The sequence below is a fragment of the Echiichthys vipera genome (genome assembly GCF_963691815.1).
Source record: "Echiichthys vipera genome assembly, chromosome: 8".
Lineage (NCBI taxonomy): Eukaryota > Metazoa > Chordata > Actinopteri > Perciformes > Trachinidae > Echiichthys > Echiichthys vipera.
The window spans coordinates 18,949,284-18,974,866 of record NC_139833.1 but is presented as its reverse complement, the minus strand read 5'-3'; the positions used below and the strand labels follow the sequence as shown (position 1 = coordinate 18,974,866).

The following is a 25,583-nucleotide window of genomic DNA, read 5'->3' as shown; positions in this document are numbered from 1 at the left end:
ATGCTGATTGATGCAACCCATTTACACCGACATACAGTCCTCCTGAGAAGCCACATACAGGAACACTTTTCTTCACAAACCTCTGCTCATCTGTAATGTAGCCATTAACAATTAAACATTGAATCAGGCTCCCTGTTGCAAGTAGATAAATAAATAAATCCCCAAATAGCTTTCCTCTTCTCTACTTGTTTGTTTAACCAGCTTTTTAAGGGGCAATTTCCCATTGATACCCTCCACTGTGTGATTATCCTTGACAGCATTAAGGCTAAGCTACATGTACACTTCTCGGTGAGTGAGGCGTAAATACATGCTTTTATTTATTCAAAGTGTCGGTTTCAGATGCATGCCAGTGTATTTAGTAATGAAATAGCTGTGGTTATCCAAAGGCATAAAAGCTGTGTGTTCTGGTCTGTGTTTTTCTTTATATAGGTGTTAACATGGCTCTGTGTTTCTATATCTCTGTCTCACACATGCACTTCCACGCTCTCAGTGAATGTCTGTGCGAATTAAAGTTGTGGTGCATGAGGCCAGGGCTTAGACGAGCTGGTTAACTAGCTGTCACCACACAAAAGATTATGGACAGGTCTATCTGCAGGAAATAGCCTGTCAGCTCCGAGATATGTGTGTGTGTGTGTGTGTGTGTGTGTGTGTGTGTGTGTGTGTGTGTGTGTGTGTGTGTGTGTGTGTGTGTGTGTGTGTGTGTGTGTGTGTGTGTGTGTGTGTGTGTGTGTGTGTGTGTGTGTGTGTGTGTGTGTGTGTGTGTGTGTGTGTGTGTGTGTGTGTGTGTGTGCGTGCGTGCGTGCGTGTCTTCTATTAAAAAGAAGAGCTGCCCCCTTATATTAGTGTGACTGAAATAGTTGTTGGTAGGGAAATATGAGCCCTGCCAATCTGACAACCATGGATAATATTATAGTTTATGTTTCTGTACATGAGACTTATTATTTACACCATCACACTGGTAAGTACTCATGACCATAATAATTTGATTATTGTCATCAATCAGATTAGGGCACAATTAAGATGTGCATGCTAATACTGTTTCTTTAATATTCTTGTGCCATGCTGCACAGAAGAGTCTGATTAATGGCTATATATGCTGTCTCCACATTATAATGCCAGTGATAAAGTGTACTTAAACCCCAACAAACAACATAATGATATCATACAGCATAACCGTCTAGTTATCTTTATGCATAGTTATTAAAGTTCCTTTTCTGATAGCTTTAAAGTGTAATCCTGGCAAATCAAATAAGCGAGACAGTTTTTTCATAGATCACCTATTAACAGTGAAATCCCAGAGTGTCGCTAACAGCCAGACATGGCTAACACTGAGTACCTTTTTAACCACTGATATTGCTCAAAATAGCACCAAACTTCTACAGCATGATAAGAGTCCCTACACATAAAACGAAGCACCAACAACTTAGTTAGCGAACCCTGCGTTTATTAAAAAAAGACAATCCTACAAGCCTTAGCAGTCAGCTTCATCCATATTGAGATGCAGTCCATACAAGACGATTACTGAATTTACTTCAATACTTTCCTCCTTGAACTGAACTCCAGTGCAAGTATGGTTCTATCATGCTATGCTATGGTTTTAATTATTTTTCAGTAAAAATTGACATAAGAGACATAATTGTTGACTATCAAAGGCCAAGGCTGATGATTTTCTTTATTTTTGCCACTGTCAACAAATCCTCCTTACCCTGTTGATTTGGTTTACTACATATTTTTTTTGGTTTGTTTCAGCTGAAATCACCCGACCAAATCACAAATGCAAGTTAGTCTGGAACTTCTCAGTTCATTTTAGGTTTCCAAGTGGCGTTATTAATGATGGTGGACACAATTAGATAGACCTACAACAAATCGAAGCAACAAAACACTTGACGTAGCCCTGAGCAACAGACAAATGTAAACAGACTACAGCGTGCAGAGATGATTTGTGATAGTGTAGCATCAATACGTCTGTGAAAGAGTGTTGCAGTATTTGCCATCAGAATTTGAAAATAGTACTTCAACAGGAAGTTCCACGTGAGCTGCAGCCATCTAGGCTGTTTTCGAAAATGTCTCAGCAGAGCTCCTCGTTACCAAGCTAGGTTTACAGTATGCTCACCGTGGTTGGGAAAGCAATACATTTGTTAGGCTATTTTCAGTGGTGAATTTATTGGCTATATTTCCAGCAGTATGAGTGTATGTGGAATTAAGTCAAAAGAAATTACAGTGTGTTTATTCATGGTAATGAAGGAACATTGATGTGTTTTTACAACAATGGAGCTCTACGGCACAGAAGAGGAATATATGTTATCAGACTTTGGATACACTCACATTACTTGTTAGATACGTTCACTCTTAGTTTGACTGAACATGGAATTTGTTGAAAAGAACAAAAATATAGACATTGACGAGACTCACCCTTTAAAAAGTACTTAGAAAACAAGACGTGTCTGCGTAGAAGTAAATAATTATACTTATGCTTAAAAGGAATATGAACCCGCCAACATTTTAGCATGGTGTTATACGGAATAGCCCTGATAACGTTTGTTACAGCAGCAGAAGGGTACTGCATGGTGCTGGTACGCATGGTGCAAATCCCCATTTTCTCTCTATTGGGACCATGCTTATTTAGAGTGTATTCCCGCTATGAAGAGTAAGCCAGTGCACATGCGAACTGATCTTCCCTCAGGAGATAGCAAGAGGCTGCTGTGGAAAAAAATAATACCATTTCACTAACAGCCGCTGTGTCAGTGACATGAGCATCCATCTGCTGAAACCCAGGCAGGACAGTTGGGGCTTACTGAACACATTCCACCCGTCACAGTGGGAGACAGCTGATCCACTTGGCTCTGGTTCTGATCCGTTTGACCCCTGCCTGGAGGTGACCCCAATCTGTTTGGCTGTGACTGAAGTTGGAGAGAAGCGAGGGTTGGGACTGGGATTTTCAGAGCAGAGATGGAGATGAAGGCCGGGGTCAGCCTTAGGACAAAGACTGAGAGTAAAGGTAGGAATGTGGATGAGACAGGGCTGGGATGATACAGCTGCCACTAGGGTCAGTACTGGTACTTGTTAAGATTAAATGATTGATCTCTGAGGGAAGAAATGCAAGTTACAAACCTGCACCTCCCCAATGATGCTTAGGATCCTAAGGGACAAAATTAAAAGAAATTTAAAGGAATACAATTGTTTGAATTGCTACAGTTCTATGACTAAAGTAAAAAACAATTATCATGGACCAACAATGGATAAAAGTCTTTGTCACGGTTGTAGAAATGCTTTCAGCCACCTATATATGCATTGCCTCTGACCTACCTGCAGACACACCAACAGTGTTTTTAGAGAACAGTAAGATTTTTTTCTTTGCAGAAATGTAAAAACCACAGGTGTAATCAATAACAAGAATAATGTATGTGTTCCAGTTCCAAGGTCCTAGCTCTTTGCATGTTGGCTTACTGCCCTAAAACTGGAGCCAAGCTATCATTAATGTTCTCAGTTACACCAATAGTTTTCACTTGACAAGATAAATTGTCTCCTGTGAATTAAGTCTAACCAGCTTGTTTGTTTCGGGTTTTCACATTCACATCACAGATGTGACTTGTGAAAATGAATGCTGGCTCACTCTCATAACTTATTGGGATAACTAATTGGAATGCATTCCATGTTAATGTTATTAGTCACGCCTGTGCTCTTCCTGCAAACACAGATCCAAAATAGCTGTCATAAGAAATGTCAATTACTTTCTCCACTGTGGTGTTTTAAGTTAAGAAAACTTTAAAGCAAAAATTGATGTCAATGTTGGGGGTAAACAAACTCACACTTTGATGAGAGTTTGGTACAGCAGGGAGAAAAAAAACAAATACTTAAGTATATGTTTTTAATAATTTGTTTTGAACAGACAGTTGTGCAAGTGTCAAAGACAGATGTTGCATATTGTCTACTTGCAACTTGGTTTTTGTCAGTATGAAAATGAGGAGCACTTCAAACACTTCTATATTACACTATACAAACACTGAACAAATACTTTCCCAAAAGGCAACAGGGCACAATAGGCTCTAAAAATAGATTCATTTATTAGGCTGTGAGATTGAAACTGTGATGGGTCTGTTTGACCTGCTTTCAGTACATTGACTACCCATATCTCTCTGATCCCTTCATTCTCTCTCCGGCAACATAAAGATAATTGGAGATTCCTGTGTGACAGGAATAGCCAGACATACTATTTGTTTGTGTCTGGCTTTCTGGGTGGTCTGTAGCTTAGATATTTTTTTTGGGGGGAGGGGGTGTTAGAGTATGTACGTCCAGCAGAATGTGCATGCAGAGTTCAGGGTCATGGCCTGTGACCTCACAGGAATTCCTCTGTGGCACAACTTTCTCTGTCTGATCCGTCATTCTCGCTACAAACCCGCCATACATGAAGACGCAGCCCTGCCCTCCTCTGAAGGACTGTCATGTCCTCCCTGTCAACATGCTGTTTCATATGTCCATTACCCTATGTCTGTGTTGGGAATTATCTCCGTGTGGGACATGAAGAGAGGAGAAAAAGAAACAACAGCATCAGCATTATGTTCATAAGTCAAACGGATGTACATTTAACTGACAGACTAGTGGTTGCATGACACGACCATAGAGCCACACATTATTGTAAGAAAGAAGTAGACAGTTTTTAATGTCTATATTTAATTTTTTTTTTTTTTTTAAATCCAATCCTCGTCCTTTTCTTCCCTGGCAGTTTGTACACACAGTCTATATTTTATACCTGCCATATCCTATATTTGTTTCAATAAAATGTATTAAAAATAAAAGAAATATGGAGGAGGGTTCAGATGTAAGCTTTGTCTTTGTCCTCTGCTTGTTAGACCAGGCAGTCAGTGTAAGAACTTCAGTGTTTGAGTCATGAAATTGGTGAAAAATACTTCTATGATGATTTTATTAAGCCCCTCTTTTGAAGGCATATGATTATAGCCATTAGGATCTGATTTGGGATGATTCATAATTTAATTCACAAAGACTGTCCTGCTACCGCAACCTTGGAGAATTATGCATTTTTGCTATTTTGTTCAGCTGCTGTCAGTGTTGTTGAGGCTCGCAACATGATTTCAGCTCTCTAACGCTTCCACAACTTTTCATCCTCTTTTATAACTCATCCTGCTCAACCCTGTGTGCAGAAGACTCACCCGTCCTGTCACGATCCTGCTCAACCAAGCTGTAAGGGTGCACTGTATGCTGGACAGTCAGCCAGCTCCCAAGTTATCTGTAATCTTGAAGTCTCCCTTGTCCTCTAACTTTCCTGGGTTCACCTCTGTACAGGAAATGTTATTTTGGTGTGAACGTAGATTGATTCATCATTCTGTTGTCTGGGCATGTTGGTGGTCGATCAATGGCAGGTATTTAGAGGAAGAAAAAACTGAAGAAAATACTTTATTCAGCTAAATGAAGCTTCATTTGCCCCTTCACTAAAGCTAATGCAATCGCTACGCGTGCTTTCAAGAAAGGAAAAAACTGTTTAAACAAAAAAGCATTGTATTATCTCCCATACAATCTCAATCTTGTCTGTTCCCATCACTGACATATTGTTGACGTTAAAAGCCCTATTAAGAGCTTTGATAATAGAAACCAGTGGTAATAACTTATTAAAGAATGACTGAATCCCTCCGACACTAAGGCAATCATTTAACCCCCCACTTAAAGGAAAATACCACCTTAATTACAAACTCAAGCATGTTATTCCTAAGGCTCAGGGCAATTCAATCAATATTTGTGAAAATGAGCTACTGTCTCAAAAAAAGCCAGAAACTAGACTGATTTTGTTTTCTCACTTGTCTTTTTTTTTTTTACCCAAACAATCTTTATTTCATTTTAGAGTTTAATGTTTTGTTTGGATGTTGTCATGTGTTCATATAATTAATGATATTCTCCCAGTACTGGTGCATTGTCTCTTAACACAAATCAAAAATGATAACAATGGGGACTTTCTGAAATGAAGTTCGGCAGCTGAGTGGAACTCTCTTTGTCCTGACTGCTCTTATTGAAAGACTGCTGAGGTCTGCCTCATGGTGCTATGCTGCACTCTAGTGCCGTGTTTTGTTATTACATCAACTATGACTACCATTTGTGTTAGTAACAGGCAAACATGAGGTAAACAAGCCTCTGAACTTTAGTAAATTCCCCAATTTTCATTAAGTTTCACTTTACTCGTGCCCCTTTTAAACACATTATTTTGTATTTTTTAACTTGTGTGCCCTAGATACTCTGCTCTGGGAACATACCCTGAGATTTCCTTAACCATTGTTTTCAATTTTATTCTCCTTTGTGTTTCAGCCATGCCAACAAGAGCCATCTGAAATAGATTAATCTCAATGATCCTGAAACACACCTCCATTCTGTGTTTGTATGCAGTGTACTAACAGGCAACAGATCCCTGGGCAGCTACTCTACTGTAGTAGTGTGCTGCAGATCAGAGACAACTGGGCAATCTGGAAACTATTATACTGCTTAGCTGTGATGGATCATGTGGAAGGCATGTCCGCTGCTCTGGGTTTTGTCATCATAAACCCAGGCTACGTGCGTGAGAACTCAGTCAGTCTTTCCATAAAAGTTGCACTTAACATAACTATTGCACAAGCAATGGGATGCCTTTGTGCTGGAACTCCATTCCCACTTATCAAACAGCTAGTCGTGGTGCTGGGTGTATCTTTCACTCTCATACTCATGCAAACACAATCATAGAACTGCTAGGAAACAATATCTTTTTTTTTTTGGAAAGATTATTTTTTGGCAGTTTTTCAAGCCTTTATTATATAGAACAGACAGATAATGGGTTGAGATGTAGCAAGCGGCCGCTTGGTCGGAATCGAACCCAGGGCCTCTGCCTCGAGGACCTACAGGCTCTTTACATGGGGCGACTGAAACAATATCTTTAATCCATATCACGTAATTTACACAAGCTACATAATTTGCATGTCTGACAACCTCTGATAAACATTACCGACCCACAAGAACATTTTACGAGGAGTTTATAAGTAATAAAGATTAATTGTCCATTATCATGAATTATTGGAATTATTATAGGACATTCTGCAGCCAATCAGAATAGAGTATTTAGGATTGTGTGTTCTCTATTTGACAAAACAGTATCACAACTGCTCTAGTTTAGTCATTAATACTGGATTGGCTGTGAAAATGTGAATTATTGATGCAGTGATAGTCTCCTGAATTATTTTGTCCCCCCCCCTCCTCAGGGCCAAATGGTCATCACTCTCCTTTGTTTTTGATCCCTCTAATGGGATAGCGCCTCCTGCTAATTGCAAAAAGATTGCTCCACGCATTTTCATCTCTTTCCTTGGTGTATTTTTCAGGTCATCGGCACCCCTTCTGAGGATACCTGGCCCGGCGTTAACTCCTTGCCACACTTCAAGCCAGGTGAGACCTTTCATGGGATAAAACAGTGTTATACACAGTCACTACATTCCTAAACCCTCATTAACTTCTTTTAACATCACTAAACTTAATCATACTTCATCCCAGACGAAAATGACCAAATAACTGTTTGCCAAAGGGTTAGCATTAAGCCAATTTTTAGTGAACCTTGTTTATACAGCATATACTGAATTGTTTGCATGGGGGATACGGATACATTTCTCTATTACAAAATATTAGCATGAATCCTGTTTTAAAAAAAATTAATAAATAAATAATAATAATAATAATAATAATAATAATAATAATTTGCACATGCAGTTCATTTTTGATTTCCAAGGGACATTCCGGTAGGACCCAAATGCATCTGGTTACACCCACAGTATAAATAATCAGAGCAACGATCGTGACCTACAACCAATCACAGTTATGAAATGACGTATTGTTGAGCCACAAATGCAAGTGTGTTTTTTTTGTTTTGTTTTTTCAAACTTTATGCGTAATTGGTCTGTTTTGAAGAATGAAAAAAAAAGGCTACTGGGTCACAAATTTTTGTCTAGTACAGCTAACCAGTACACTTAAATGGGTTTCTGGAGACATTTTATGTGAGAAATAGGCAAATACAGTATCTTGATTCATATTTCCTCAACACTGCTGACTTTTTGAACAGCTCCGGTTCCAGAAGGGATTTTTCCCATTCATTTACTCCATTGTCGTTTCAGAAAATCCTTATTGAGTTACAAGCCAGGAACCAAGCCAACCAGTTCTTAGATGAATCGTGACCATAACACATCTGATCATTCGGGGTAGAAAAAAAAATAGAAAAAGGAAGAACAGGCAAAGGTACAATACTCCGTACATAAGGACCATAGACTTGTGGTAGTGAGTGGTAGCAGCTCACTAGCAGTTCTCCACCAGACAGATGCATTGCTGTTACACAATTTGTAGGAAGTATAGTACTCCTCCATGACATTTTGGATAAAAAATGTTTTTCTTAAAACAAGGTTGATATCATACAAATTTGTGGCATCTACAGTAGCATAAACCATCATTTCACAATTCCATAGCTCCTGGAAAGTCTACTTTAACCTTATGACTGAACCTTAAAGGTTAAGACACTATGACTAATAATCTAATAATCATGATAATAACATGGACTACTACTTTATCAACTCTATCATACACAAACATGTAGCTGATTAGGTTGCTTTTATCAGTAAATATAGGCTACCGTATATGTCCTATGAGATTATGCCCAATATTATTGCCTTAAGTTTTAACATTGAACATCTGAGCTATTATAAGGTGACCAGATTTCTGAGACAAAATCCAGGGACATTATCAGTTCAGAGACATAAAACCTCAAAAACATGTAGTGTTTTTGTTTTTTAAATATTAAAACGGGGACATTGCCCTTACCATTTATAAAGCAGATTATCTCGCCCAATTTCTCCTAATTGCAAAGGAATTGATTAATAATGAGTTTTTTTCCTCTGATCAAATTAGCTGAGATCAAAAACATCAGTGAAATCAGCTGTGATAAACAGGTATCAGCCAGACAGTCCACCCAAACTAAGGCCTCCGCCTTACGCCATATGATTTTCACTAGAAAGCATTTTAACCATGCTAACGTGACTGACAAATACAACTCAGCTCAATAATATACAAAATTAAGAGGTGGGTCTGTTGTTAGTTGCATCGCTGCTAATAATGTTAGCAATAGCTGTGGCTGGCAGACAAACAGATTTGTTAATTACAAGCGTTATAGATAATAAATACACATAAAAATCAAAGGTTAAGTAACATGTAACGTAGATGATATATGGTAACACAAGAACACCTTTGGATCGCATATCCAATCAATGATACAGTATTTCTGTTGTGTGTACTATAGCTGGCTGAATGAATGCATGAATTTCATGAAAGAACCTCGTACCTGTAGCTGCCTCTCACAAAGGGAAAACGATATTCTACCACGCAGCTATTCCACCAATCAAAATACCAAAAATATGTGCATTATACTGTAGATGGGCATTCTGCCCTGAGCTCTGGGCTGAAGGTGCTTGTTCTGGCTTGCTTTAGTCTGTGCGAGTGGTAGGGTGCGCAAATATACGTGTTGTTTGGTCAACATTTACGTTTTTAATTTTTTCCTATATTCCTTTTTCGGATCTTTCAGTCACAGTGAAAACTGGGGACATTTCCGGCATTCCGGCATTTTCCTGGAAACCTTGGACATCTGGTCACCCTAGGTTATTTGCTCCATGGTATCACTTAAGTTTACACTCAGTGCTAACACTTTAGCCTGAACAATGCAGAACACCAGTCTTTGTACTGACAAAGTAGACTACACAGTGTTGAATAGTAGCAGGTCCCATGCTAATCCTCTAGCATAAACAATAACTATTAACACCATGCTCATTGCTAACACTGTAAATGAAACTGTTGAATGACAGCAGGTTCCATAATAACACTTTATCAAACACATTTTTGAATGAAGCCATGGAATCTAAGCTGTGTTTGCTAGCATGTTAACATTGCGCACCAGAGCCAATGACATACCGCAGAGTCATTTGTTTTGTACTGTATCTGTACTCAAACCCTGACCGTCATAATTAAAGTTCAGTTCAATCAAAAACTCACTGTACTACATTAATGCAGCAGCAGCAGGAGTGGGGGTGGCAGCTCTGGCGGAGCAGCCATGCGCTCTGGGAGCTCATTAGGGCTTTTTAAAGGGAACATGAATAGAGGGACTGCAGATTAGTGTTAGCTGATGGAGGGGAAAAAGAGTTGGAGTGGAGATGAGGGGGCAGCCGAAGATGGACATAAAGAGGGTTAGAGTGATAGTGCGGGGCAGTGAGGCATCACACTATGTGATGCAGCATCGTATCTCCAGTGGCCAATTAGGGACCAACTGGGGTGACTCTCATGGTCTCACACAGACCCGCACACACACACACACAGAAACACACACACACACACACATTGCACATTAAAATGTAATCTCTCATCCTGTGGCCATGGTGACGGTTGGCTCTCGTTTGCCTCACACACTGTGTTGAACAGCTGTGCAGCTGTCTTAGCCACAGACACACACACCCACACACAGGCAGCTTTGCCTCCGAGCATTGCATCTGTTCGTATGACGTCTGCGGATTTGATGTTTTTATGGCTAAACTTTCAACAAACACAGGGAGAGTGAGATGATATCATCTTGTAAAACTTGGTAAAGCATAATGATACTCAGAATGACAGTAGCAGTAAATTCAGAGGGTGCAATAATTATTGTAGTCAGAAAATAATAACAGAGCGTGTTATTCTTGTGGGGTTGGTTGAGTTAGTGATATAATGTGATATTTTTGTGATGATCGTACTATGAAAAAACGATCACCACATGTAATGGGAATATGGTCTGCTCTTAATGTGTTTCAATGACCAACTTCAAACTAGATTAAAACTTCGACATCATTGTCCCAAGACATTTCATTTCAATTCAGTTATTAAAGGGAAACTACGCCCATTTTCAAAATGCAAACATGTTATTCCTATGGTTTAAGACAGCTGAAAAGTATTAGTTAATATGAACAAAACTCTCCAGTTCAAAAACTAGAGTGCTGAAACTCAAATGTGTGATATCATGTAATGAGGGAGCAGCGCCAGACTTTGTAATTGATGACATGACAAGTTTGAAATTTACTTCTTTGGTTTCTGGCTTTGAGAGAGATTACATCGTGTTCACAAATAATGCCTGAACTGTCCTAGACCATGGGAATAACACTTGATTTAGGTGTTGTTCCCCTTTTAAGAGTTCATTTAAAATGTGTCTCAAAACCTGACGGATTATTATTATTCAAAGATATGTCTTTTTTATTCTTTACATTATGTGAAACAGCTGTAGTATTGTTAAGCCTTAATTATGTCTTTGTTCTTTCTTTAAAGTCTGCACCATATTCCTTCTACCACCAGTTTCATGGATTTTGCATTAAACTGTATATTAATCAGAGAAATTCACTGACTGAATATTATTCTCTTTTACAGTATGTTATTAATCTGGTAATCTGTTGAATCCCCATCCTTGATGAGTTCTTTGCAATATTCCAGTATTCTTATATTAAAAAATAAAATCTAGTGGCTGCAGTAAGCAGCAGATGGCAGTATTGTGTCAGTCTGGAAAACCTCCTCAGTTTTCACAGCTCTGAGCTCCTCTGAGCTGACTGTTATCCGCACTCTTTTTCAAAACACAGTGACTGTATCACTGTTTTGGTTATGAGTCATCATAATTTCCCTATTATTGTTCATCCCAAACTCCCAGGCTATAGTTAAGTTTGGACAGTGTGGCTTGACCTCAGTGGAGGCGCATTTCACATTTTTGTGGTTATGAAAAGGTTCCACTTATACTTCCTCATTTCCAGCCATATGTCATTTAATCTCTCTACCTCTACTCTACTTTCTTTCTTATTGATATATTAGGTCAGGCTTTTAGACTGCGTTCTGAGTTAGACCAATTATATCTGTACATTTAATATTTATTCTTACATGCTCAACTTATGAATTGAGTTTCCCTTAATTATCATTCAAGAATCATGTTTTTTGGGGTTTTTTTTGTTACTGAAGAAAAGACTGAGTAGCATACAGTCAGGTAAACTTCCCTGGCCTTAAATAATATACTTTATTAGAGCAAATCATGTTAATCTATATGGATTAACATGTGAAAAACAGTCATGCGGTCTTATCAAAACAGGTAGCCAAATCAGTCTCCCAAAGTTGTATAGATTAATATTTGTATAATGCAACTCCCCTTAGTTGGTTAAAGAGGACAATCCTCAAATGAGATACAATGGTGAGTCATGAGTGTATCTCCTGTATTAAAGTGCAGTGCATTGTGGTAAACAGAGTCAAGAGGCTTTAAGGTTGAGGGAGAGGCAAGCAATATCACCATCAAGTACAGACATCATCGCAGAGTGTAACTGTCTGCAGACTGTCAGAAGAGAAACATGATTTGTTTCGTAGCAAACAACTCACTTTTGATCTTCAAATCGTTTCTTAGGTGTTTGTGGGTAGGGTATGTAAGTCCAAAGTCCCTCCATGCATCCATTATCTATACCCGCTCAGCATTTACAGGGTCCCGGGGGGCTGGAGCTGAGCTGGCATTGGCCAATTTAGAGACGCCAATTAACTTAACCTACAGTACATGTCTTTGGACTGTGTGGGAGAGAGAAAAGACCCACGCTAACAACCCAGAACACTCTTGCTGTGAGGCGACAATGCTTACAACTGCACCACCGTGACTCCTCTGAGTCTAAAGTATGTTTGAACTTCTCTAAGTTGGACAAAAAGCAATGTACTCTTCCTTGAAAGTAGCATATTTTAAGTGTCAAAAATCTTTATTGTATTCATCAATATCGCAATATACAACATACACAAGTTTTAATGTTGTTTTCCAAACGACAGAGTACAATCTGCAGTGATCCGGAAGCATGCCCCTGTGCAGCTGAGGTAACGTCAGCCACATCCTATTAAATATTTCTAGAAGTTACCTGTAATTTAATAGTTGCCAAACAGATGATTTATACATTTAATTATCACTAGGACAAAAAGAAGACATTAAGTGAAATATCTGCATGTCACTTGTTCAATTCCATAACACACATGTAAAGAAAAGGAACTATGCTTATCATCTTATCAATACCTCTTCCTCTCGCCTCCACACATTCCTTTCTGTCTATTTCTGTGAACTCTGGCTAACAGCCTTCACCTTTAGCACCCAGGAAGCTGTGGCCAGTTCAGGCCAACTCTGGCACAGAACCCTCGTCCCGCTGTTGGCTAGATGGCAGACTGAAGAAGAAGAACTGAAAGACAGTCTATCATCGTTGGCTAGTAGGATTAGCCTGGCAGTGTGGGAGGTGGACTACCTTGCTGGGTGGCTGGCTAGCTTGTGTGGTAGCTATTGGCTGCTATTGGCAGCTCAGCCTCACTGTGTGTCCACATGGCAGTTTTGGCTCAGATTGAGAGAACAGTGCAGAGCCTCAAACACTCACAACATAATAATCATAGATGTGGAAATGTGAAGAGACTGTCTCACCAAACTCAAATTTATGGTAATGTATTGTGGTCTGGCTTTAGAGCAGAAGTACATAGTTCATACAGTATTACTCAAGAGCTTTTCTGTAATGATAGGAGCCACTCCTTAATTTGGCAAACTAGCATACAAAGAAACACTCATTGGAATAAAATTCCAACTGTAGTCATAGTTACAGTTAAAAAAATTCTTTATCACAGTTAAAAAAATTCTTTATCACAGACATTTTTATAGGGCAAAGCAGGAAAAGCACAGGTGTAATTAATTACTTTAATTATGACTACATTTTTTGAAGGTGACCCCACACATTTGCATAGCTTCAACACATTGTTCATGTTATTGGTTTCATCTGTGAACTAAAATGTCTGCTCTAAAAGAGGTACATGCACATCTTATAGAAAGTACACCTTTTTATTCTCATTCAACAATTAGTCTGGTTTTGTTTCAGCCATCTTGATTGTTGAGTTTGGAACGTGGTTTACGTAGTTCACACCATGATCTTTTGTAAAAATAGTACAAAGTGATTTTTAAATAAATATAAATAATACAGGTACAATTGTGACACAATGTTAACAAAATGTTATCATAATTCTCAAATTTAAGCCAGTAATCAAATAATGGAAGAGACCTAAATAATTGCCAATTCAATTCAATAAAAATGTATTTATAGTGCCAAATCATAACAAATGTTATTTCAAGGCACTTTACATATAGTGTAGGTTAATACCACACTCTATGACTTATTCATGATTTACACAGACCCAACAATTCTCCCATTAGCAGCAACAAGTCACACTATATTTAATAATAATAATAATAATAATTATTATTATTATTATTATTATTATTATTATTATTATTATTGTTATTATAGTTTTTATATACAGTATTAATCCAGAAATCTTGTGCACACAGTGGTGACGAAAAGCTTCCCTTTAACAGACAGGAACATCGAAAAGACCCAGCTCTATGGAGGATCTGTCTTGGCCGGAAGCCAGTCACATATAGAAACATTGTAAATTCAATGTACGCTTCACTTTTTTTTAGCAAAAACACTGTTCTCATTCACTAATTAACTCTCAATAATTATATCCTGCCATTTTTTAAGTCTTGTCCCGGAGGAATGGAAGGGATATGCCACTTGAGCCACTTTAAGACTTTCAATTTGAACATATTTTGCAGGAAATTTTGAGTTTTATTGAATGTGGATTGACAGTGATAAGAAAACAAACAGAATGTAATCAGTGCCTTTCAGTGTGTTATAAGCCATGAATGTTTTGAATTCAGGTTGAAGGTGTTTTTGAACTGTTCAGCATGTGTGTAACTTTAATGTGATGTTAAGTCTTAGTTCAATTACATAATTGTTGGTTTGTTGTCTTCTCATTGCAGACCGTTTTACAGTGTACAGCTCTAAGAAGCTCAGACAAGCGTGGAATAAGTAAGTGAACTGTTCAAATAAGAGTTTTGCATCTGTGTGTGAATGTGTCATTGTCTGTACATATATAAGTATAATGTTATGTCATACAGAAGGGTGTTGTACCTGACATACTATTATCCCAGTTCCTGTCTTTAAAGGCAAACTCCCAAGGGTGCAGCTCACACGATTTTCCTCTAGCCTAGACCCTTTCTGCAGCATATGTGTGTGTGATTTTGCCCTGGGACATCAGATACATATGGCAGAAAAAGGTGATGGTGGCAAAGTCGGGGGCTCCTCCCAGATGTGTGCCACTATTTGCCCTGGGCATACATCTGGAGGGGAGACCACAGAGGGCAAAGGGGATTTTCTCTCTTTTCCACAGGGAATTTTAAAGCAGCACCAGGCAAGCAATTTATGTAAAACTCCAGCTGTCTAATCAGCTGGAATCACAAAGTATAGCTATGTCAGTGAGGACGCATCCCTGCTAACTAAAGCCCTCATCATACAGGACTCCTAATACCTGTGTTCCTCCTGTGATTTAATTGCATAGGTCATCTGTGTCCTTAATCCCATCTGTGCCTGTAATCTGTAAATTACACTAAAAATGACCTACCATAATGAGGCAAAACGTCCATCTCTGTATGAATCTGATTCTAATACTAGTATTTTGATTCCTGAGATCTTGGATTACTGTAAGATTGCTAAAAACAGGTTTACAGGGTGTAAAATAGCCAGCAAGCTAGCTAGTTGGACATGATGTTCTGGTATCTAATTCAATTACTTTGTTGAGTAGAGTGTTAGCATAACTGATGTCCAGAGCTATAAAAAAATGTCATCCTTTCACCACCCTTTCCTGTGGTCTAAAGTGTTTCTCTACTAGAAGTTTACCTGGCATGAGCTGCTGTGGGATAATTTGATTAAACACATTAAGTTAGGGTTAATGCTCAACAAAGCTTCAAATATTAACCTCCACTTGAGTCTACCTGATCAAAATGTTTAATTACTTTCAAAGAATAGTTAATATTAATAATAATAGTAATAATAATAATAATAATAATAATAATAAGTTTCCCTTGCAACAACTAAGGGTTTGTCTAATTCCTGGATTAATCATTCCCATCCCATAATGTTCTTATGCAATGGAAACGTTCACTGCTCCAATAAATAGAATGAACCTTAGTTTCGACTTGACAGCAGGAGATATTTCTAGTCCACTCAGTTCATAGAACCCCAGCTACAAGCTTGAAAGCTAACTTTATGCTAGCAAGACTCATAGTCAGCAATATTGCGTACGGTTGACACATAGTAAATATAATTTAAGAACAAGACAAGCTAGCTATCCAGCCATGTCATTGTCCCCAAATCAATATCATATATAAGTATCAGTAGGATCATAAGTTCAGTGTTCAGATGAGTGTTGTATATCGGGGGCTGCGCTAATGAAATTAAACTGAGTTGCATTAATTCACGGGGAAAGACCGTTTCACTGAATCTGTTTAGGACGTGTATACTCCCTGCAGCCAATAATAATTGATTATTCACACCAACCATGTTAAAATATAGGAAAAGGCAACAGAATGCACACTAAATTGGATACGATAAGAAAGACCTGTTTTAAGGTCATTGCAATCTCTGAACCCATTGGCTATTGCTTTAACGACGATTTAGCCTCTGGGGGCAACGACCAGCGGTACCAAAGACAAGGCTTCCTCTTCCGACCACCAGCCTTTGTTTACAGTTCGATTAGCAACTTGAGACGCAAGAATGGAGTTGGAGTTAAAGTGAAATTCCGGTGTAAAATCATCCCAGGGTCTTTTTCGGCAAATTCGGTCATTAAATAAGCCATCGAAAGAATTTTTTCGTGTATGACCCATTAACGGAGAAATCCTTCCTTCCTTTCGGATCGCATTTGGTAATCGATTTTAATGGACTTTACTATAAGACAAGCTGGTACTGGCCAGCAGGTAAGTCTTTCAGCAGTCTTTTAATAAACTCCGGGTTCACTTACCACGTTGTTGGTGCTTCGGTTAATGTGTTAGGACTCTCATCATGCTACTGCAGAGGTTTGGTGTTATTTGATCAGTATTAATGATTAAAAAAGACATTTTAATGCCTTCACTGGGCTGTCCGTAGCTAATAAGTGTTAGCTAATAGCCAGCCACTGCCATTGTTGTAGGGACACTAACGGTTTTCTCCGTTAATCGTTCATACACAAAAGAAAATGTCTCGATGGCTTATTTGACGACCGAATTTGCCGAAAAAGACCCTGGGATGATTTTACACCGATATTACGCTTTAAGGCAAGATCTCTGATATCTGAATACTGATGGGTTCCAAGATTTCATTTCAGCCAATGCTTTCCACCTCTTTTGCTCCCCATGTTGACTGTTTACCTGCATGCTACCAAAAGCATCAAGCATCAAACATGATTGGTCAATGCTACTTGGGCTACAAACGGAAACCAGACAGCTTCCGCTACCCAATTTCTTTCCTGTTCCCTGATTCTGTATTCATGTGCAAAATCTATTTATCGAGAATAAACCTCTTGTCATGTAAATTGATTTTTTACTTTAGACGTGGGTATTTTTGTAGGAATGTTTTGAAATGTTTAATCCACCTGCGGACCCTGTAGTTATGGAAAGATTGTACACATTTTTTTGTTGTTTATTTTATAAATATTACAGCGATATCAGCAATTCATTTATCGATGAAACTCTCTTAAAATCTCTATTTCTTGATCAGTTCTTTAGTTATCGTATCTCTGATGTCATATTAAAACTTTGTCGCTGTAATTTCAAACTGGGGGGAAAAAATTGTTGGATTTTGGAGATTATTCATACAGCTTTTGAAGAAGTCTACTGAAAACATTTGGTAAGTTGAGGTGGATTTTCCCTCCCAGTCTGTCCCCTCCCTGTCTCCTGGCCTTGCTCCAGTCCAGGAGGAAATAAAAATGTGAAGAAAGAAAGTGAGGTGGAATGTTAATGACCATCACTTCCTCTCCACTGCCTTTCATCATAGGCCAGGGAACGATGAATTTGATATGAACTTAGACACTCACTTTGTCTCTGCCCTGAGAGTTGGCTCACCCTCTCCTGCTCTCTTATTTCTGCTCTCAGTCAGCCATTTTTCTCTGCGCTGTTTTTCTTCCCCCAGCTGAAACAAATGTGAGTGATTGATGCACAGTAAATCGGTCAGGATTTATTGCTCTTTTATGTGCTTGCGTACTTTCACAGGTTACCATGTATTGATGTTCAAGGTTACATAGTATGCTTATTCTCAGGTTCATATTTTTATTATATGATTATTCTTTTCTACCAGAAAGTGTTTACATGTTTAATGTTCATAAAACACGTTATTTTTTTCCTCATTCATTGCTGCTTTTATTAAATGCATCCACTGGGTCTTCACATCCTCAGATGTTTGTAGTGACATTTTCTTGGTACCAGGTCAGCAATTGTGAGGAAATAATAATTTGGGCGGGAAACAATCCTGCTTCCTTCATAGATGACAAAAAACGTAAACACAGGAAATTGAACAAACAACAAACAAACGTGTTTAAATTAATAACACTATGCCAAAAAGTGACTGTGTAGTTGTTTTGATCAAGGCTTTTACAGATTTTAGGCACATAAGATGCATGAATGTTCACTGTCACTGTGGTAAATGGCTAAATGATGTTGTTGACATCAGCATAAGCTTGAGTGGGACTGTTATCTCCTGTAAATCTCACTCTTAATCAAACAGGTGGCTATTACCAGGTTGATTACTTGCAGAAAACACTTAACCTAATGATAGTGATTCATTCACAATGTATCGATGTTCAGATAAGCAATATCCTGTCACTGTTTTGGGTTATTGATCCATTCGGACGAGGGAAGACTGAAGGAACATGGCGGCTATCAAGCTGGATCTATGATAGATGCACGCTCAGGCCTGTTTGTACAGTCATGGTTCCAAGTTGTCCTCACAACAACCCCATCATCACATGAGTCAGACATGGTGAAAGCTTTTCAGAGGAAGTCAAAGAAGACACATAGGCTTTGTTCCATAACAACTCCTGGTTTCTGCTCTGCTCAAACAAAGAAGCTGGTTTCCCAGGTCCTTGGTATAGTTTTCTGATAGAATACCATGAAAAAGCACTTCCCATGCACCACTGAAGGAGGAATGCTTTCTCCGCTGTGAATGTGCCATCACCTGGAGCTGTTTGATAGTTTTAGGAGATATGATCGATCTCACTGCAGATGTGCACTTATTCATGCAGCTGACAGCAATAGCATGAAGGAATGTGCACCTACTGTACATCAACACTTTTCAAAGGCCAACATGCTCACATCCAGGTGATTTCACACCTGTACATATCTACATGATGTCTATATGCCTGCAGAGAAACTACAAAGCAAATTCAGTGTCAAGCTGTATTCACTGTAACAAAGAAAATATGGATCATGGACGTTTCATGCGATTTATGGTACCCCAATAGTGGTACACCGTTTGAGGGGGTACACCGATGATTTGGCATTTACTTTTCATAAAGTAAAGGACACAAACACAAGATAGATATCTTGACTTGTTAGTATCTTTTCTTCTACGTCCCGTTTTCTTCTTTCTGTATACCACAGAGACATTGATAGGAAATGTATTGGTATCCTTTAGCATCTGCATAAGACCCACCGGGCCTTCAACAGACTCCAATTTAAATAATCCATGTTAATAAAACAGTGCCCCGGAAGTCAGGTGACATTTAACGCAAAGCAAATTCTGCTTAGGGAGGAGGTCATGGTGGATGGTTAGGCCATACACACACCAGACTTTCACCCAGCATAACAGACTTTTATTTTAGCCCAAACCATGACGTTGTCCTAAACTTAACCATTTCATTTCATGATGCCTAAACCTAAGTAATAGTTTTTGTTTGAATTCACATCATGCGTTTAAAACTGCGAACGTGGAGCTTTAAAAAGTGACCAAGGGGTTTTGATACTACATCTTCATCAATCATACTGGTTTTGAAGCTCTTACCATTCAAACTGTAAGAACCTCTCATTGCCATTTTATGCCACCAGTGGATTAAGTCGCCCTGGTATAGAGCTCAACAATGACCGACCACTTTGAACTGCTTAAGGTCCAGAGGGGAAATTCTTTTACCCCATTTGCGTTTCGGAAATTTGTTATATAAAGAATTTTAAGTCATGCAAGAGACCCTCACCCTAACCTGTCTATAACAGAATAAGACACCCAAAGTCAGAGAGTCTCGAAGTGTCTTTTCTGCTTCTCTTTCTAGTCGTTTGCATCTCTGTGATTATTTAGCATCCACTTTTTTTTTGCACCTAATTTTTTTGTATTGTTTTGCATTGCTATTTTTAAGGAGTTTTGCATCTCTTTGTGGTTGTGTTGTGTCTCTTGTAGTCATATTGGCCTATACTGTATGTAGTAAGTATGTGTTAAGTTTTTATGTTTTGTGTCTCATTTAGTGGTTGTGGTTATTTTGCATCTTTTTAGTCATTTTGTGTGTCTTTGAGGTAATTTTGGGTCATTTGTAGTTGTTTTTTAAGGAACATTTTGTGAGTTAAGGCTCCTGACCGTTTAGGCCCCTGCCTGTGCCCAGTAGGCGTGTTCAGTAATCCAAATAGCTCATGGTAAATCTACCTTCGATGGTTAGGTCTTTATGGCTAATAATAAAAATCCTATTTCATAATATGAATGGGATTTTCAGTTCCAGAACCACACTGTTGAGCTCTATAGCTTCGAAAATATTGAATAGCTGCAATGTCTATCGGCTACTTCAGACTGAAGATCCAGTATCCGCGTTGGCCTTAAAAACCCTTATTATTCAACCAGTAATCCAGGAGGCCTTTTTCCAACAGTATAGTTTCACACAGAGACTAGTTTGTCTTTAAACTTTTCCAGCGGAGTTACACAGAATATTCCAGCTGTATGAGAAAGAGGCAAGCAGAGGCCCTGATGGACTTCATTAACTTTATCTCTGCCTCTTTACTCAGAAGCGTTGATGAGTTGAACGGAGATTTATCCTCCCTCTGTCTCTCTGCTGATAAGTCGAGTTGAGATCCCCATTGAGAGCCATGGGAGTGGCTGTCAGAGTGCTTGACTAGGGAGCCAACCATGAGAAGCTTGCAGAACATGAGAGGCACTCTGAGTACTGCGAGCGGCAGGCCAGCGAGCTGCGCTGAATAACATCATGTTTATTTAATGCAGTTGATGCCTAATTACTGACTGAATTTGTTGCTCTTCGTTTATTTTCAATCTTTTCTCCCCCTTGGCGGTGCTAGGTGGCTGGTTCAGGAGTTCAGTGACTCCCAGTACGAACACACACACACACGCACACACGTTTACGTAGAGTCTGCTTCCATATTAGCTCCTGCTTTACTGAACAGTTTTTGTTTCTCACGGTTACCCAGTCTTCAAGTACTAGGCAAGCTCAAAGGAGAAAGGTGTAAGCATGTGTGTGCTCTTTTGCATATGTGTGTGTCTAAGACAGGTTTTTCCTCTTGAGTCAGCGAACCTTCAGCATAATTAGGAGGCTTGTTTTTTTTGTCGTCAGCAGCTCTGTGAATTGGAGAGAAGGGGAGTTTCTTTCTTGGAAGTAAGAATGAATGAATGGTGCGATAAGTAACTCTATATTTCATTTGAAAGAAATAAAGGTGGCTGGTTCCTTGAGTTTAAATAGGTTGACTGCTTGTTTTCTGTTCACATGTCTCTGCTTATACCGTACTGTGTGTCTTTTTCTGTGGTCACTCTATCTGATCATTCGTGTCTGTGTTTGTCAGGTTGGGCTATGTGGACCATGCCGAGGAGTTGGCTTCCAGGTTCCTCCAGTGCTTCCCAAAGAACCGACTGTCGGCTCAGGCGGCGCTGAACCATGAATACTTCAGCAACCTTCCTCCACGGCTCTGGGAGCTGCAGGACAGTACGTAACACAACATACTGCAGCTCTAAAACCACCTGACTGTGCAGGTCATACATTGGACGTGCTGCTAAATGGTTTACACAGGACCTTACCTTTAACATAACTGTGCAGTAATTTTCCAAACTGTGAGGCACGCCTCAGGGGGGCACGGGGAATCGAAGGGAGGAATTGAGGGAGAGACGTGAGGTAAAGACACCGCATGAGGTGAAAGAGGTGCATGTTAGTGTTCTTAAACCAACAGGAAGTTAGTTATTATAGTTTGGTCTGTGATATTACTGGCTGTTACTTCACACTACGGTGATATTACAGTACTTTTAAACCCTTAGTGCCTGATTGTAGCGATTTGCACCAAAGTGTGACAGGTTTCTTCGGTATCAAAGTAATCCAGTTATAGTTGTCTGTGCATCCATGGATACACTGCAAACAGGGACTACTAATAGCTAATTTGGCATACTTGGGGCCAGTTTGCCAAAATGTAAAATAAATATAGGCATAAATACAACAAGTTGTAGTCTATAGCACAAGTCACTGAATATAGAATTGTGTAGATTAATACAGAATAGAGCAGTATAGTATAGCATATACTAGCACAGAGTATTACAGTATAGTATGATTTATATTAGAATAGAAAAGAAAAGTAGAGTATGAGCTAATAACAGGGTTGAATTTGGATGATTTTAGTGTGGCTTTCCAGACAACTTGCTGTTCACTTTATTGTGCTGTAAATGTAGGTGATATTTAAAAGTTGCAAGTCCACTAAACATAAAAAAAAAGCATTGTTTAGAGACCTAACTGGTAATGTAATATATTTACATCGATAACAGTAAAGGGTAAAGAGTATCTGCCTTTGTCTCTCCCTCCCTCTCTTGCTTTAACTCCCTCTCTGTTTTGTTTTTTCCTCTTTTTTGAGCTCCCTCTGCCCCACTGGATCATACACTATCCTGCCTCTCTCTCCTCTCTGTAAAGAAGGCAGCGAGCAGCGACCTGGGGTTGTTTTTGCTCATGCAGAGAAAAAGCCTCTGTTATTATGTGGATGCCGTCGGGACAGTAAGCCCAGCTGGACCTGTGCTGACCGTAGCAATGCACTCAGTTTGATTTTCTATCGTCTTGAACGCACTGGGGCGCTCTCTAAATATGCTCTGAGAATGAAAGTACCTCAGAAACACATCTAAGCTTTCTAATACATCTTTAGATTTAGATTAAATTACACTTTTCACAATACTGCTGCATGTAGATTGTGGGTGCAAGAGGCTTCAGCCAAAGCTTCACAGTAAGGCTGTATTTCAATTAATCCTACAGACCTGGGTTATTGAATGATGGTATGTCAGAGATGACATATCCATTATATCTGACAGGCTACATATACATACATCACCGATCCCCTAAGCTGTTATTCATTGTTGCTGTTAAAAGCCGGCTCACCAGACCTGAATGTGCTGCCACTGACATGGTGGTAATTTTAATGGAGAATTCCATTTTTTTTTAATTCCCCCCGATAAGGATTTTTCAGCCTTATTAATCCTGTTATCAGCGCCCAGCAGGTTGTCATGTCTGAAAAGAATCAGAGAGCGGCGGCCGCTAAGAGAGGGAGAGAAGAGAGATGGCTCATTTTGATTTTTGTCATGCTCGCTCACTCTCTGTGTCTCTATTGTCCCTTTATCTCCTCTCTCTCTCTCTCTCTCTCTCTCTCTCTCTCTCTCTCTGACTCTCTCTCTCTCTCTGACTCTCTCTTTCTCTCTCTCTCTCTCTCTCTCTCTCTCTGACTCTCTCTCTCTCTCTGACTCTCTCTTTCTCTGACTTTCTCTTTCCTGCACACACATGTGACACAGGCAAAGCAACAGAGCAACTGAGAGAAGGAATGGAATTAAAACAGTTTTTAAAAAATGAGGACAGGAGTGGATCAACACAAAGTATCTTCCATGTATGTGTGGATTTGCCACTCACAGTTTTGTGGGCGAAGGATGTATCAAAATTATGCAAATGGGAAATTAATGTGAGATAAAGAAATGGCTAATTACTCCAGCTGTGAGTGTTTGACTACTACTGCAGTATTGTAGCCTTGCTGTTGCACCAGGGGAGACTGGAGCCAATGGGAACAGCCTAGTAAAAGCATTCTGTACTGCTCTAGAGTTACAACACCCAGTACGACCAGTAACCAAAGAAGATACCGGCCAAGAAAAAAACATGCCATAGATGGTTAAGAAATTGATGAACCTTTCAAATAAACGTTCCATGTTATCCCTGTTGGGATGAATAGTATGTTTTTTATGGCCAGCTGTGCACTCCATTGTCATGTGTATTATGGATTTATCAAGACAATACCCAGACAGATTAGCAGGGACAATGACAGAATTATTGAGACAATAGAGCTCCCGAGGTTACTGTTACTGTGTGGATTGGATTGGGACATTTTTCAATTTGATTTCAGTGAGAGTGTGTGGGTGTCTGGCAGTACAAAAAGTGAGAGCAACGGCCTGAGAGGGAGGAACTCCTGTCTCTCTGGACAGATTTCCATGGATCTAAAAGTGAAAGAAAAGACAGTGTTTAGACAGAGCAGTTGTCCTTCCGTTTTGCCTGCTCTCTTGGCAAATCCCACTGCCTTTATTTCCTAGTTCGAGAGAAGAGTGTGCTCTCCTCAGAATGGAGCAAATATTTGAATCCATTTGCCCCAATAGGGATTAGTGCTAAGTAAATAACTTTGCATCCATATTGTTTCCCAAAATATAAGCAAAACAAAAACAGGCCACTGGAGTAGAGTAGTGGGAGAAACCACTGGTTCTGGAAGTATTTTCCTCCACATGGTTCAACTATCATTAGCCAATTGAGTTATTAGTTGTTATGTTATGAGCAGTATTGCCCTACCCTACCTCCTAGTTGGCTCAGTAGGCTGTTATAATCTATTGGTGAGCTGGATCACCTCTGTGTCACTCAACTGCGGTGCTGTAAGATGATGAAGTAACAACTGCTGGGAGGAGTATTACAAGCCCAAAGCTCTGCGAAAGAATAGGTCAATCAAACGCAGGACTTTCACCTGTGTGACTATTTCAATTACGTAGGCCACAGAAATTGAACATAAGTATTTTAAACCAAACCACAATCTTTTATTTTACATTACCACATAGTTATGCCTAAGTAACAAGCATTCAGACAAGATCAGGCAGTCCAGGGAAAACACAAGTCCTCCCATTGCTACATTTCCAAAACACTCTCTTGCACACTTATTGCTGGTGTACCATTGGTTAAGCTATTGTGTTCCAATGGTGGTGCCTGTGCCTAAGGATGTTGATCCCTGGTTTAAAGCAATTATCTAAATGTTCCAAATTTCAAAAGCAAATGAGCAATGTTAAAATGTTACATGTAGCAACTTAAAACACATTTAACAAAACACATTTAACGAAACATTTAAACCCTGAAAATATACCCCAAAAAAATCCAACACCAAAATAAAATATTCACTTTTTAATAACCATCGCTATCTGTAACAACTCACTGGGAAATGTTCTTTTTCCTGTCAGCTTACAAACTTCTAATCTGCTTCTGTCTTCTCCCCCTGCAGTGTCTTCTATCTTCACCATACCAAATGTCAAGCTGCAGACAGAGAGCGGGGACAGCATACAGGTGTGTGCACGAAGGAACAGTCATGGAAAGGCATCCTCTGGCAACAAACACTGACCTGAGGCAGCATCCTGCATACGATTGCCTGACAGGTACGTGCTCATTACCATGCAAGACGCAGACACAAACAATATGCAGCA

The 25,583-nt window shown here is 39.3% G+C and overlaps 1 protein-coding gene across 2 annotated transcripts in view; it reads left to right on the top strand.

Annotated features, from left to right (window-relative positions):
* The window catches only part of cdk14 (cyclin dependent kinase 14), a 179,864-nt gene that overhangs the window by 109,334 nt on the left and 44,947 nt on the right, over positions 1–25,583 (top strand). For both annotated transcript variants that reach the window (XM_083917973.1, XM_083917974.1), the window contains 4 exons: positions 7,350–7,413; positions 14,876–14,924; positions 21,689–21,828; positions 25,385–25,535. In XM_083917973.1, the coding sequence (XP_083774099.1) occupies positions 7,350–7,413; positions 14,876–14,924; positions 21,689–21,828; positions 25,385–25,500 (369 nt within the window). In that variant the 3' untranslated portion in view covers positions 25,501–25,535. The remainder of the gene's footprint in view (positions 1–7,349; positions 7,414–14,875; positions 14,925–21,688; positions 21,829–25,384; positions 25,536–25,583) is intronic.